The 12,738-nt window shown below is 45.5% G+C and overlaps 1 protein-coding gene and 1 long non-coding RNA gene across 4 annotated transcripts in view; one reads left to right on the top strand and one right to left on the bottom strand.

Annotated features, from left to right (window-relative positions):
* Positions 1-12,738, top strand: part of pacrg (PARK2 co-regulated) — a 106,345-nt gene that overhangs the window by 43,821 nt on the left and 49,786 nt on the right. For 2 of the 3 annotated variants that reach the window (XM_037486784.2, XM_037486787.2), the window contains exons 3-4: positions 10,383-10,439; positions 11,084-11,255. In XM_037486784.2, the coding sequence (XP_037342681.2) occupies positions 10,383-10,439; positions 11,084-11,255 (229 nt within the window). The remainder of the gene's footprint in view (positions 1-10,382; positions 10,440-11,083; positions 11,256-12,738) is intronic. The other variant, XM_037486785.2, reaches the window with a different exon arrangement.
* The window catches only part of LOC134104073 (uncharacterized), a 30,676-nt gene continuing 19,851 nt past the window's right edge, over positions 1,914-12,738 (bottom strand). The window contains exons 2-3 of the long non-coding RNA XR_009941599.1: positions 3,347-3,462; positions 1,914-3,221 (exon numbers count right to left, since the gene is read on the bottom strand). This is a non-coding gene — a long non-coding RNA (uncharacterized LOC134104073). The remainder of the gene's footprint in view (positions 3,222-3,346; positions 3,463-12,738) is intronic.

Raw genomic sequence — 12,738 nt, 5'->3', positions numbered from 1 at the left:
ACGAGTAACCGCAACACAACACTAAGGTTCACACAAGGGGCTCAGAGGGCTTTTTGAGTTTTGAGGCAAAAAATAAAGTAATGGAATATTTTTAATATTTTCCTTTTTTCAACCTTGAAATCAAAATGAATTTTCTTTTTACCTTTTCCCATCAAATCGTAATTGAATCGCATTGTTTTGAAGATTTGGAAGTGGTTTAGTTTTCTGTCACAAAAACATTTTAAAGTGCCGTTGCCTAGAGGCGTTCCGCAGTGTTTTGTGTCTTGTTGTTATCTGTACGGTTTTGTGTCTTTGTAGTCATTTTGTGTCTCTCGGTGTATCAGTGTATCTTGTTTTTACTCTTTTCATATTCAATGAGACCCCCGTTTTTTGCTTTGTCTCTTTGCAGCTCTTTTGCATTTTGCATCTCTTCCTGTTAATCACAGTTGACCAGATGGGCCTCTCAGGCTTCTGGCCATGGCATTTGTTACCGTTCAGTAATACATCTGTGGTCTAAATGTCCCCTTTCTTGAAGAAAAACATGTACAACAATTTTAATATATTATCTATTACAACCTAGTTAATCATTAAATAAAGGCACTTTGTGAAATACACATTCTAGGAGAGGCCTGCAAGAACAAGTGTCCACCTCACACAAGGACCGCAGTGGTGGTGAGAGAGAGAGAGAGAGAGAGAGAGAGAGAGAGACTATTACTGGTAAGTATTCATGTAAAAGGTTGATCGGACCAAATTCAGTTTGATACCCGGAGAAGCTTTTAGATGGAGATTCCCCGCCTTAGAGTGATGGTACGACTATCCCTCTTTCGTTTTGAAGGGCTCACAAATCTGAGTGAGGGATTTTAGGTCGGTCCGCGCTGGACTAATGGCTAGTTTGTAGACACGCATTTGCATCTGGAAGTTGCAAGCTCACTTTATAGTATTAAAGACTGGACAGTGTTCTCGGTCAAATAGGACCTGAGATCGTTGCACACATACCTTTCTCATATGCTACTTCCCCACAGTAACCACTTGTCGATGTGAATCTCCGAAGGCAGTGTAATCTAGTGCGTGTGCGCATGCATCTTTTGCATATACTTGTGTGCGTTTATATTCGCAGGAGCAGGAAGCCCATAGGCCAATCGGTTTGCACCTGCAGTGCTTGCAATGAACCTGTCGGGCTCTTCATCCTCCCTGTTCACTTTGTCTCCCGACAATGGCTGTCAAATGACTACTCAGGGCTTCCTAAAAAAACAGCGTCTCCCCACATCTTTCACACCAATGACAGCGGCATAACTGTAGCAGCAGAAGCCGGGCAAAAACAGCACAGGTGCCTTCCTGTTGATGTGGCCTGTTTACAGCTTTGCAGACTAACAGTAGACGATGGTGTTAAAACACTTAAAAGTTGTTTTCCAATGTGATCGATAGTCACAGCAAGCAACATTTACTTTGCTACATTTTTGCTTTCCTACAGCCAAGCAAATACAGTAGTGCCCCCTGTGTATTGTCTACTTAAGATTCCTGTCAGTGCATGACATGACAACTGGACTAGCGCTGTTTATCTGCCTCAAATCTCTCCTCTCGGGGAAACGCAGAGATTGCCTGCTACAACGAATGAAGCAAGGGACTATTTCCTCATTTTGTTGTCTTTTTCACTTGGAGCGCATTAACCACTACCTCCACCATCATCACCACCACCATCATCTTCCATGTGTCAAATCTGAAAGGAGCAGGGGGCACTGGCCACCTCTGCTGGAAGATTTCCCCATTCTGTGGCATGCTGATAAGCCCTGACTTACTTCCTCCATGTGGGTCAGAGAGACTTGGAGACACACGGCGTGTATTGCCTTTTGTAATTACATCTGCCTCACTGAACTGTTTCTGCTCCCTCACTCTCTCCTCCAAATGGAAAGTAGATTTGTGGTTGTGGGTGTGTGTGTGTGTGTGTGTGTGTGTGTTGAGGTGCAGTAGGGTGGGGTGGGGGGTGGTGCGGTACACAATCCCTGTACGCCATCTTTGGGTGCAGGCTATTTTTATTTTTTATTTATCTGGGCAAACAACATTAAAATGTATTCCTCCTTTCCTAGTACATCCATCCTTGTATATTCTCTCCATCCATTGTGGTGTTTTCCAGCACCTGCTGAAATAAATTCACATCCACAGTGGTGGATCAGAGTTTAGAGTGTGTTTATTTAACAAAACAATGTATAAAGATCTTCCTCGAATTGCAGGATGACATTTTTTTTTCTCAGGATTGGCTTCCCTGCCTTTCATGGATGTCTTTGGCAGATTGGGTACACCGCCTCTCCACCTTATGTACTGTGCTATAACTTTGCTTTTAATAAGTTCTCTCCAGCTGCCATAATTATATCACTTAGTAACGCTCAGTTCTAAAACACCCACCAGAGTCACTGATCTCAAACCAACTGCAGCCAGAACCCCTAATTCTGTCGTAATCTTCATTTTGGACGGCAATATGACTGATAAAAAAGTAAGCAAAGAAATTGCATTCTGTTTCTGCATTTGGTTTTCACTTCCTTACTTAATAACTCTACATACATAGACTCATAACATCCTCTTTCAGCAGTCAGCCCTGACTCTGTTTTCAGTGCAGTTTGGACAACCGAAAGTAAAGGAAGTCATTCCAGCACAGCCACGTGTTGCTTGGCATTCGTTGAGTCATCCGATAATCTGAACATCACAGTCATGCTGTTCTAAAATATTGATCTTGCAGTAGTAGTAGTAGTAGCAGCAGTTACATGTGTGTGTGTGCGCTCACAAGCGTGCAGCCTTTCTGTGACATTTCACGAGCAGCTTTCATCCCATGCAGAGCGTGTAGGGCGCATTAGTCAGTTCCTCTGAAACAACCCTTTCCTTCCTGAACCAGGAGCCGGATGATGGTATCATCCGCGCATCTTTCTCCCTCCAGGTGGATGATGGTGGTGTGCGTGTGTTTGCCTTTCGATATTTTTCAGCCAAACCATTTTCTTATCTCTGGACCATCAGCTGCCCAGCTGGCTGCCACTCATAACTCAAAAGGATGATTACACCTCACCTGACAAAGGCCCTCGCCCTCATATCAATCCTGACCCTTAGCGGAGCCTTCGAACGTGTGCCCATTCCTTCCCAATGGAATGGACACGTATTGTTCCACCGAGGATCCAAAATTCTTCACAGTCAAGCTTTTCCGTCCGTCTTTTTTACTGCCCTCACAGAAAAGGGAAGAACTGTAATCTATGATCTGCCTGTGAGGGTGAAAAAGGGACACAATGCGAAAAGGACGGGTTGGTTTCGTTTCCACTTCTCTCCTGCTTTCTTTCCTACTGGTTTTGTTTGCATGGCTTTTTTTTTTATTTTACCCTTTACTTACCCTTCCCACTCCACTCCCTGCCTGCCTGCGTGTCTTCTGCATCCGTGCAGCCCTGGTAGATCTGTGGAGTCCGTTCCTTCTTTGATCTGTGGTCCAGAACACAGGATGAGAGTCATCTGCGGGCAACAACAAGAACATCCCATTAGGAGCTGGACAGAGCCTTGACAGACACTGTCTCTGTCGCTGCTGCTGCTGCTGCTGCTGCTAAAAGCATGCAGCCTTCTGCTGCTGATGCTGCAGATTCCCTGTGCTTCTCCCCAGCTCAGGGTGGGCATTACTGGCTCAGCACACTTGACACACAAGCTCAAACCCTGCTTCACTTGTTGAATTCATAACGCAGAACTACTCTGGCTCTGATGTGTTTATGGTATGGTCATGGAGTTGTCCCCCAAACGTTTGTGACTGGCACTTGAATTGTAGCGTGGCCACTCTCGGTTGATTGGGAATTTTGCAGCTTTAATTAAGGCAGGCACCGTGTAGTGCGAGCGTTAATTTGTTGAACAAACAGTATCACCTAGAGCCGTTGTTTAATAGCTGCTCCCTTTTTCTCCTCGGTGGATGGCGTTTGCCAAGCTGTCATGGAAAAGTACATATTTTCTGTTGGTTCCTCCACATCATTTTAAAAGGGCAGATAATCAACTGGGAAAACAGAGGGACAAGGTCACATTCAAATAAATTGCCAAATCGTTATTTTTACATGTTAATGGTCAAATTGTGTCTGCATCTGCTAATTTATACGCCGTCCTTCTTTTCTTGAGGTCCCGTTTTGTCAAATCGCTCGCACAGCCTGTTAGAGACGCCTTTCATCTTTCAACAGACCGAGCATTTGTCTTGGTCCCTATTGTTTTAGCTCCATGCACAAAATCAGTGGAGCTAATTCATCACATGCTCATTAAAAATGAGCCTATTTGTTTGAACATTTTGGAGGATGTTTTACTGCAGTGTTAAGCAGAGGAGCGCGATTCATCAAAAAGGTGCAGGCCGTCGATATGAAAGTCGTGGAATTTCCGACTGAAAAAAATCACTATTCCTTCCCCCTATGTCCAGTCTGCGTCTGACAAATACAAAATCCCACACATATGCAGATGCACATGTTTGAGTAATTAATGGATGTAGAGACACACGTGTGCTCGGCTCGCTCAAACACTCCAATACTCTCTGTGGTTTCTGTCACCAACAAGCGGTGATGGATTGGCCCTTTCCATTTTAAACAGAGAGAAAGCACACGCCCCGGGGACCCTTGTGTGTGGAAGTACTTTGAAGTGTCCACATTTAATTCTTCTGTATGATAAATGAGAGGAGCGCTGCCAGTTGTAGCCCGTGAGGAGAAAAAAAAAACCCCGCCTCGCTCAACGAGGGGAGCGGTAACAAATGTAGCGATAGCTGATAAGCTGACTGCGTCTCTTGCTCTTGCTTGTTGTTCTGCTCCCCGCGGACCCCCACAGCCAGATAGCAAATCCATCCTATCAATCAAACCCATCAGTGGCTGGCTGCGGATTAGAGACGGTGATTTTGGGGCTGATTGGAGGGGAAATGCTGATTACACCTCCCCTCCTTCTGACGTGATTACACTCTGCCTGTGTGTTGTCAAGCTCGGCTGCTGAGCCGTAATCACTGGGAGCTAAGAGCAGAGGCCGAGACACGGACGCGAGCCCACCGATCGCTGCCGAGCCGTGACCATTGCTAGGTCATTGGAAAAAGCTTCACACCTCACGGGGCCAGAGCATCCGTCCCAACGCACGTGCGGCCGAGTTAACATGACATCGAGCTCCAGAGATCTATGAAGCCTCTTGTCTGGTCCTCTACCACCTCCGGCCCAATGGCAGAGGGTCCTAAGCTGAGCTTTATTTAGCGGGTTCACCCTTTAAACTGGAGCAGATTCCAATCTCTTGAGAGACTGTGTGCTCCAAGGACGTTTGTTCTCAACAATGGCGTTAACATGTTATCATGTTCCTCCCTCAGAGATGCGTGAACATCAAACACTTCATTTGCTTGCATTTTCTTCCGCAGGCGCCGGGCGAAAATTGTAAAAGAAATTGAAAAGTAGTAAAGCTCTCGGGCATTCTGCACTGCTTTCAATTATTTACTTCTCCTGTGGGTCAACACTCATTTGATGTTATCCCTGCTGAGTCAACACACATGATTTACTCGTCCCTCCTCTTTTTCGTCTCCTCCTTGGAGATGCAACCTCTTCAAATATGCATGGGGCACCCATTCACTTCAGTGATACATTCAGTCATTTGATTCATTTGTAAGCCGCTGGACTTGAATAGTTGATGCGTTTAGGTAAAATGTCTGCTCCTGTGCAAAGATGTCTGCACACATTTTAAAACATATCCGAGTCCTCTGGGAAGACCTCCCTGACTGCATGCCACTGACATTAATGTCAGCTGTGGGGCGAACCCCAGGCTGATGGTTTCGAATGATAATGTATAACAAAAAAAAATCCCCTCGTGTGAAATGATCATTTTCAGCCGGATCGTCTCCCAGGGTTTTTCCCTCATCTTCGACAACAGCGTTAGTTAATAGACGCACAATCGCAACAGGAACTCTGTCTGCAGAGTCGCTGTTTCAATTACTCTGGCTAATGTTTGTTACTCTAATAACACCCTCCTGCTTTAAACCCTCAATAAACCATTTGAGACCGCTGGCTCCACTGTGAGTAATATTCTTTTTATCTGTGTGTGTGTGTGTGTGTGTGTGTGCGGTAGGTTCACATAAAACTCAGAGCTCTCTGTGTCCTGGTGCTGAACTGCCTTTGAAGCCCCAAAATTGTCTAATCCAGCTTGTGTTGGGTATCATTTCAATTGACACATTGCACTCTACTACTATTGCTCTGAATTGAGCGTATTTGCATGCCTGTTAGATGGGAACAGCTGTCGGGGAAGATAGCGAGAGTGACTCACTCCTCTTCCCTTCACTTATCGCTTGCCTATTCCAGTCCTGCTCCCTCTTATTGTGACCTCCACAAAAGTCAACATAGTCTGTTCTTTTGCTCAGTTTTCTTCTTCCTTTTCTTTTTTTTTCCTTTATTGTTTCCACAGTGAGTGCGCTCAGCATTGCCACAGCTTTTTTGAAATGTTGTGGCCGGGGGGGTGTGTGCTTTGCACCTGTGGTACAGTCGGATTGGGATGAAAAAAGGATTCAATGTCTGCGGTGATTTCTGAGAATGTTGTGTGTGAGGTTGTACCGTAAAAGCATCTATATAAGTGAAATTTGAATCCGTGTGCAGGAGGCGTAGCATCCCTGCAAACTAAATTAAATCTTGAAACCGCAGAAGAGGCTGCATTTTTTTCTTGGTTTGGATTGGCAAGGAAGAGAAAAATGTACATTCTTGTTTGTCAAGTAGAACACAATAAAGTACTAATTTAGTTAATGGAGAGATGTCAACATGAGTTAACGTCTTCAATAGAATAGCTAATGATGAATGTAAAAAGTCACTTACTTTAAGAGCTCAAATTTATTTTCTGATAATTGTTTTCTGTTTAGGACAAATTCAGTGAACTCATTTTCTTCCGTTGCAGCTAAATGAAAGCAGCTTTTGTTTCTGTAGCGAAACCTGACATCAACCTCAATCAACTGGTATGACACTCGATTTGATGTATAAAAGACAAAAAAGGGTAAAAAAAAATGTATTTATCAGTTGAGTGTTGTTCAATAGCCTTTTTATTGAAAGTAATAATCTGATACACCTCATCGGCTAGCAGCAACCTGTAGTGAGGTTGGCCTTGTTGAAGATATGGCGACGCCTACACCACCCCCACTGCAGGTTTCAGCGATTCCACGGACACATCCGTTTCTTAACATCAGGACAGCAACATTTAGTTAAAACTTGCTTTTGAAAACAAAGTCCTCTTTACAATATGACTCTATAACAAAAGTCTGGCGGACCTGTTTGCAACGTGGTGAATTCTGTGATGTCTCCAGCTGCACATGCAGGAGCTGCAGGCAGGCTTCATGGCCGGTTTGTGCAGCCTAAAGATACATTTAATGGAGCGGAAACTATTCATGTGAGAGATTAATAAGCGGGACATTGGTATCCGCAACGTCGGTGTTTCGTTCACGGTGATTTAAGCTGCTACTTTTTGAATTGGTTCATGGTGTGCTTCCTTTACCTTAATCTAACAGCACTGGCCCCTACAGCCGTGAAATTCAAACATAAATTGTGGATTATCATTTCTTTTTGTTCCACCCTAAATTATTATTTCAATGCAGCATAATGTGGCATCAATATTCAACCAAGGGCCGCTCTTAAATCCCGGGACGCTGGTATTGATTCTCAGCTGGAATAGGAAGCCAACCTAGATGTCAGAAACCGGAAGGCGGCCGTGCATGTCCAGAAATTCTAAAACAAAAAAAGGACAAATCCCGGTGTGGTGTCATGTGTTTGAGGTTCTTATTTTAGGACAGATTTTGCACAGGTCTAAAATACGCTGACCGCGATTTAGAAACTGACAGCAGCGTGGCTGGTCGTGTCGTGAAGTCAGGATCACACTGACTGATGTTATTTGTTATTTTTTAGTTCTTGCTGGTTCATGCCTGCCAGTAGCATACAGCCCTGTTAATGAGTTGGAAAATCTCTAGAAAACGCATGCTCCATTGTCTACATGTGACTCCTGCGTTTCTTTTTGATCTTCTATGATACATTTTCTGCAGAACTAATGGAAGTGCGCTTGGGCATAGTGACAGAGTGACTCACAGTGCGAGTGGCACCAATAGGAAGCTTGTTCTCACAAGGCTGGAATAACTGACGGCAGCTCGTCTGCCTCTTCGTCTAAATACAGAAACCTGCAACCAGGACGCTGGATCCAAGTCATAATAGCATCATCAATTCAAATAGCACCATAACCTTTAGAAATGTAAACACAAGTATTTCTTATAAATACACACCTCTAAACCAAAGATATCCCACTTCCAGGTACTAGGACCAATTTAGTTTAGTTTTATATAATGGGAGAGGAATAACTAGTTGTGACATATCACATTAGATATAGTCCACAGCAATCATCTTACATCCAGGGAAAACACACACACACACATGTGACACACTCAATGTTACATCCTTCTGTATGGACTATCTGCGTATTTTACCTTTTTCAACACTACGCTGCGCTGGCAAACTAGCCTGATATGCACAGGGTATATGTGGGCTCGCTTGTAAGCGTTCATGAAAACCCACACACACACACACACATATCACACATCTCACCACCCACACATGCATTCACACACACACACACACGCGCATGGTGTATTTAAATTGGCTACCTGCTGTTTTTGTTCCTCCTGTGGCTCGGATGATGTTGTTTAATGAGCAGGCTTGTTCCCGGTCTATCTGCCGCCGTTGCTAGGTGTCTCGGCTGTTGCCGCGCTGACCAGAGGAGACACGCAGGTCTGTGTCCCAAGGCTAATTGCTGCTACTTGGCCGAGTCCTTCTTTGCCCCGACTCTTATTGACTCCCTGGACTCCAGGGGGATTCCCACAGGCACCCAAAGACAAACAAAGCCGGGCGGACAATCAATAACGGATGCAAGAGTTTCCGCTGAGTGCAGCAGCTGATTAAGATTCCCCGGGAATGTGTGCGTGCGCGTGTGTCTGTGCGTAAGAACGTGAACGGGTGAAGGTGTTTGCTGATTGTCTCCACTCCTTCAGTGCTAACTGGAATCTTCAGTCAGTCCCTAAGTGCTTGTTTATGGGATTTGGATTAAGTTCAGAGGCATCTCCACAACAACACCACATTAATGCTTGCAGGTTATTAACTCACACACACACACGACATCTCAGGTTCACACAGGTAGGTAGGATGCGGTCTGTGTGAGACCTGATCTATCGGCTGTATTAAATAAGACTATTACTGCCTGTACTATTAGCTTAGGCATAGTTTCTAGTTTATCTTTACCCAAAACCATTAGAAATCTATTTCAACCCCAGTACATCTGCGTAATAGAATGAGTCTGTCTCCATATCTGGCAGTATAGCAAAACTTCACTGTGAAGTGCAATTAAGTTTCAGTTCCTCAACCTTAACTTGCATTCTTCATTTGCGCTATTTTAATCCTCTTATCAATAACTGAATTCAGTTTATTGAATGCATTTCCCTATCCCAAAGCATAATCACATCAACCAATGTTATTTCTAATATGTATGGAAGACATCCACTAAAAGCCACACACTGTATGGCGCGACGCGTCCCTGTGTGTCTTTGCCATCGGCGGGCCAGCTAAGCTGCGCGTTAGTGTCCTCTCGCCTCTCTTCCCTCCAGTCCCTCCGCTCCCCTTCTCACTGGGCCCATGTTTGCTTTTGTTCTAGTCTCCGGTCCGCTCTGACTCACCACGATGATCTTGAGCAAACGCAGGGAAAAGGTCAAGGTTGGCCGGCGAATTGCCTCAATGCGATCAGCCCTGTCGCCATCTTGTCATCCCTCCATATTTTTTCCTCTCCTTGTGCGTCTCTGCGCTTACGCAGGAAGGGGGCCGGGGGGGGGATCGGCAGTGTGTAGGGCTGCTTTGAAGTCTCTGCTCTGACCTGCGGCCTGGCGAGGGCTGGGGACTTAAAAGCACCGAGCGCCATTGCTAGGGTGACATTTCACCAAAGACCAGTGTGACCCAGCAGGATGCTTGTGTGTGTGTGTGTGTGTGTGTGTGTGTGTGTGTGTGTGTGTGTGTGTGTGTGTGTGTGTGTGTGTGTGTGTGTGTGTGTGTGTGTGTGTGTGTGTGTGTGTGTGTGTGTGTGTGTGTGTGTGTGCGCGTGCGCGTGTGTGGACATCAGACCGTCTCCTTGTGGCTTCAGCTGTTGTCAAGGACTGCTGGCTGCCCGGGGGGGCTATTTGCCCCCCACACCAAAGGGATTACCTTTCATTACATAAAAAAACAGAATCGCCCATTCAACCTCTAACCCCAATCTCAACAATTGTGTCATTGGGCTGCAGTGCTACGGCTGAGACCACTGTTAGCAATCAGCACACTGTAGCTACATCTAGTACAAACCGATATTGCATGAGCCTCGGCTATAATGCACCCTTTTTTATGATTTTTCAGAACAGTCCAAAGGCTCAAGGACCGCCTGCTTTTGGGTCAGCTGTTCTCTGCAACCCGGTGAGCCTGAGTGGCTCTCCTTTGATGGCTTCACACACAGGACTGACTTCCCTTTAATGTGTCACACAGCGCCCACACACTCAGCTAAACAACATCAAAGCCGACCGGTGGCCCTCAGCTGGACGAATGTCTTAATCTCGCGCCTCTGTGTGTCTGTCCTGTAAATGGCGTGAACAGGTGTTAACACGTCCGCCCACAAGATGCCACATGCCGCTGTGTCATGATCTCCTGAACAGCTGTCCCAGTCGCCATTGTGTACGTGGCTGAATTTGTGCGAGTGTTTGTGTGTGTGTGTGTGTGTGTGTGTACTATTATAAATGGCTGCAAGAGGAGCTGTGTCCCTAAAATATCATGCTAAGCCAAGGGCAAACAAAGACAGAAGGCAAAGCACTAAAGGAGGCCTAATGGCAGCATCTGATTTCCTGGAGAACACACAATTTTCATCCGCTATATCTCTGCTGTAAACGGGCACGTTGAGGGAAGTAAACCCAAAGATAATCTCCGTTGCTAGTAGATGTCTTGATCAGCTGCCATATGTTCCAACCAATGACCTTGAGCAAAGGACACCCCCCCCACCCACCTTTGTATGTGTCTCTGGATTAAAGTAAGCGTGTGTGATGTAAATAGTCCTTTCTTGTTCCCAGGTGGAGTTTGAGAAGCTGGACTACCACCACTATCTCCCTCTGTTTTTTGAGGGCTTGTGTGAGACTGTGGCCCCCTACAACTTCTACGCCTGCAAGGGAGTCCATGACATGCTGGACAACGGAGGCCCCAAGATCCTGCCCGTCGTCCCACAGCTCATCATCCCCATCAGGAGTGAGTCTGGCCGGGCGTCTCCTCTCTCTCACACACAACGCAACTCGCGTCCCAAGGGACCCTGTGTGTGTGTGTGTGTGTGTGTTGATATAGTTTCACCTTCACTGTGTCCCCCTGCCACCTCTGAGTGTTAAGATCATAGCTGTAAAGCGAAGTGAGGAGGAGGCGGCAAAAGAACATAGTAGGCCGCTACTTTTATTTCTTAAAAATTAACACACAACACAGCAAAATGATCATAGCGATTCTCCACAATTAACACACAAGAGCTAATCGATTCAGCAAAATGTTCCTACTCCCCACTCATAGTTTTCAGTTTCACAAACCTTTCTATAACTAAACAGTATTAGTGCTTTCTGAATGAAAGTAGTCCTTCAGGTACAGCCTTACTGTTTTGATGACATCATCATTTCATGAAATGGTTTGCTGACCTCAGATGAACCCCCATTCTACAGATGTAGAATCATGTTCAGTTGCTTATAGTATAGCTAGTTGCAGCCCTGAATACATAAATAACCTGATGTTAGGTAACTTAATATAAGAGATAATATGAAAAGGAAAATTAAGTTAGCTGGAAAATGAATGAGAACACTTTATAAATAGGAAAGGGAATTTGTTTAGGCAAAATTAGTATGCATCTAGATCTTAATTGTATTAAATTAGTAAATAATTTCAGCTGCAGTAGAGTGCAACTAAAATAGCACAACATACTTTACCAGGAAACAGGACTCACCTGTCTTGCACACTGTGCTACAACAGATTCTAACATTACCACACGGCCAGTCCTGTGACAAGTCCTAATTTGGTTTTGCAGTCATACGGTTCCTATTATTACATTAGCCCTCAGGGCGAAGCGTCCTTGTTTTTCCTTTGCCCGGAAGAGGTTGTTTCCAAAAGCATGCCCGCTAATCTGCCCGCTGCTATGCGGTGACGTGTTATCGCGGCGTGCGCGCGCTCACACTGTCACACGCTCACAAGTGGGCAGATGGAGACGGGCTGAAATGTCAGGTCTCAGGTTGGGGAAGTTTATGACTAACTGTACTATGAGAGAATTTACAGTGATGTGCACGGAAAAAATAGGTTTCCTGGGTGTCAAACAGGAGGAGGATCAAGGTACAGAGAAGTTAGAGGAATGCAGAGTGTAGCTTTTGTTGCAAGATTTCCGCACACTTGCAAAAGTACAGTCTCGCATACACACAGACACACACACACACACACACACCGTCTTTTGTTTGGCGCCGTTGCCGAGTGGAGTGTCGGTTTCATAGTGGGAGCCTTTAAGTGGCGCCCAGTGAGCCCCGGGGTAGTGCTCATGTCACGGGAAGTTGGCTGGTGGTGTGTGCGTGTATGTCAGAGTGTGTCTTCTTTGTATGTGTGTGGGTGTTGGACTTTGGTGGAGGCGGGGGGGCGTGACGGCGACACAGTGGCTGACTGACCCTGGCTCAAAGTCTCCAACCAGCGCGCTCTTACAAATCTTACAGTGTGA

The sequence above is a fragment of the Pungitius pungitius genome, chromosome 14, assembly GCF_949316345.1.
Source record: "Pungitius pungitius chromosome 14, fPunPun2.1, whole genome shotgun sequence".
Taxonomy (NCBI): Eukaryota; Metazoa; Chordata; class Actinopteri; order Perciformes; family Gasterosteidae; genus Pungitius; species Pungitius pungitius.
The sequence above is the reverse complement of the archived record's forward strand: the minus strand, read 5'-3'. Positions and strand labels throughout refer to the sequence as shown.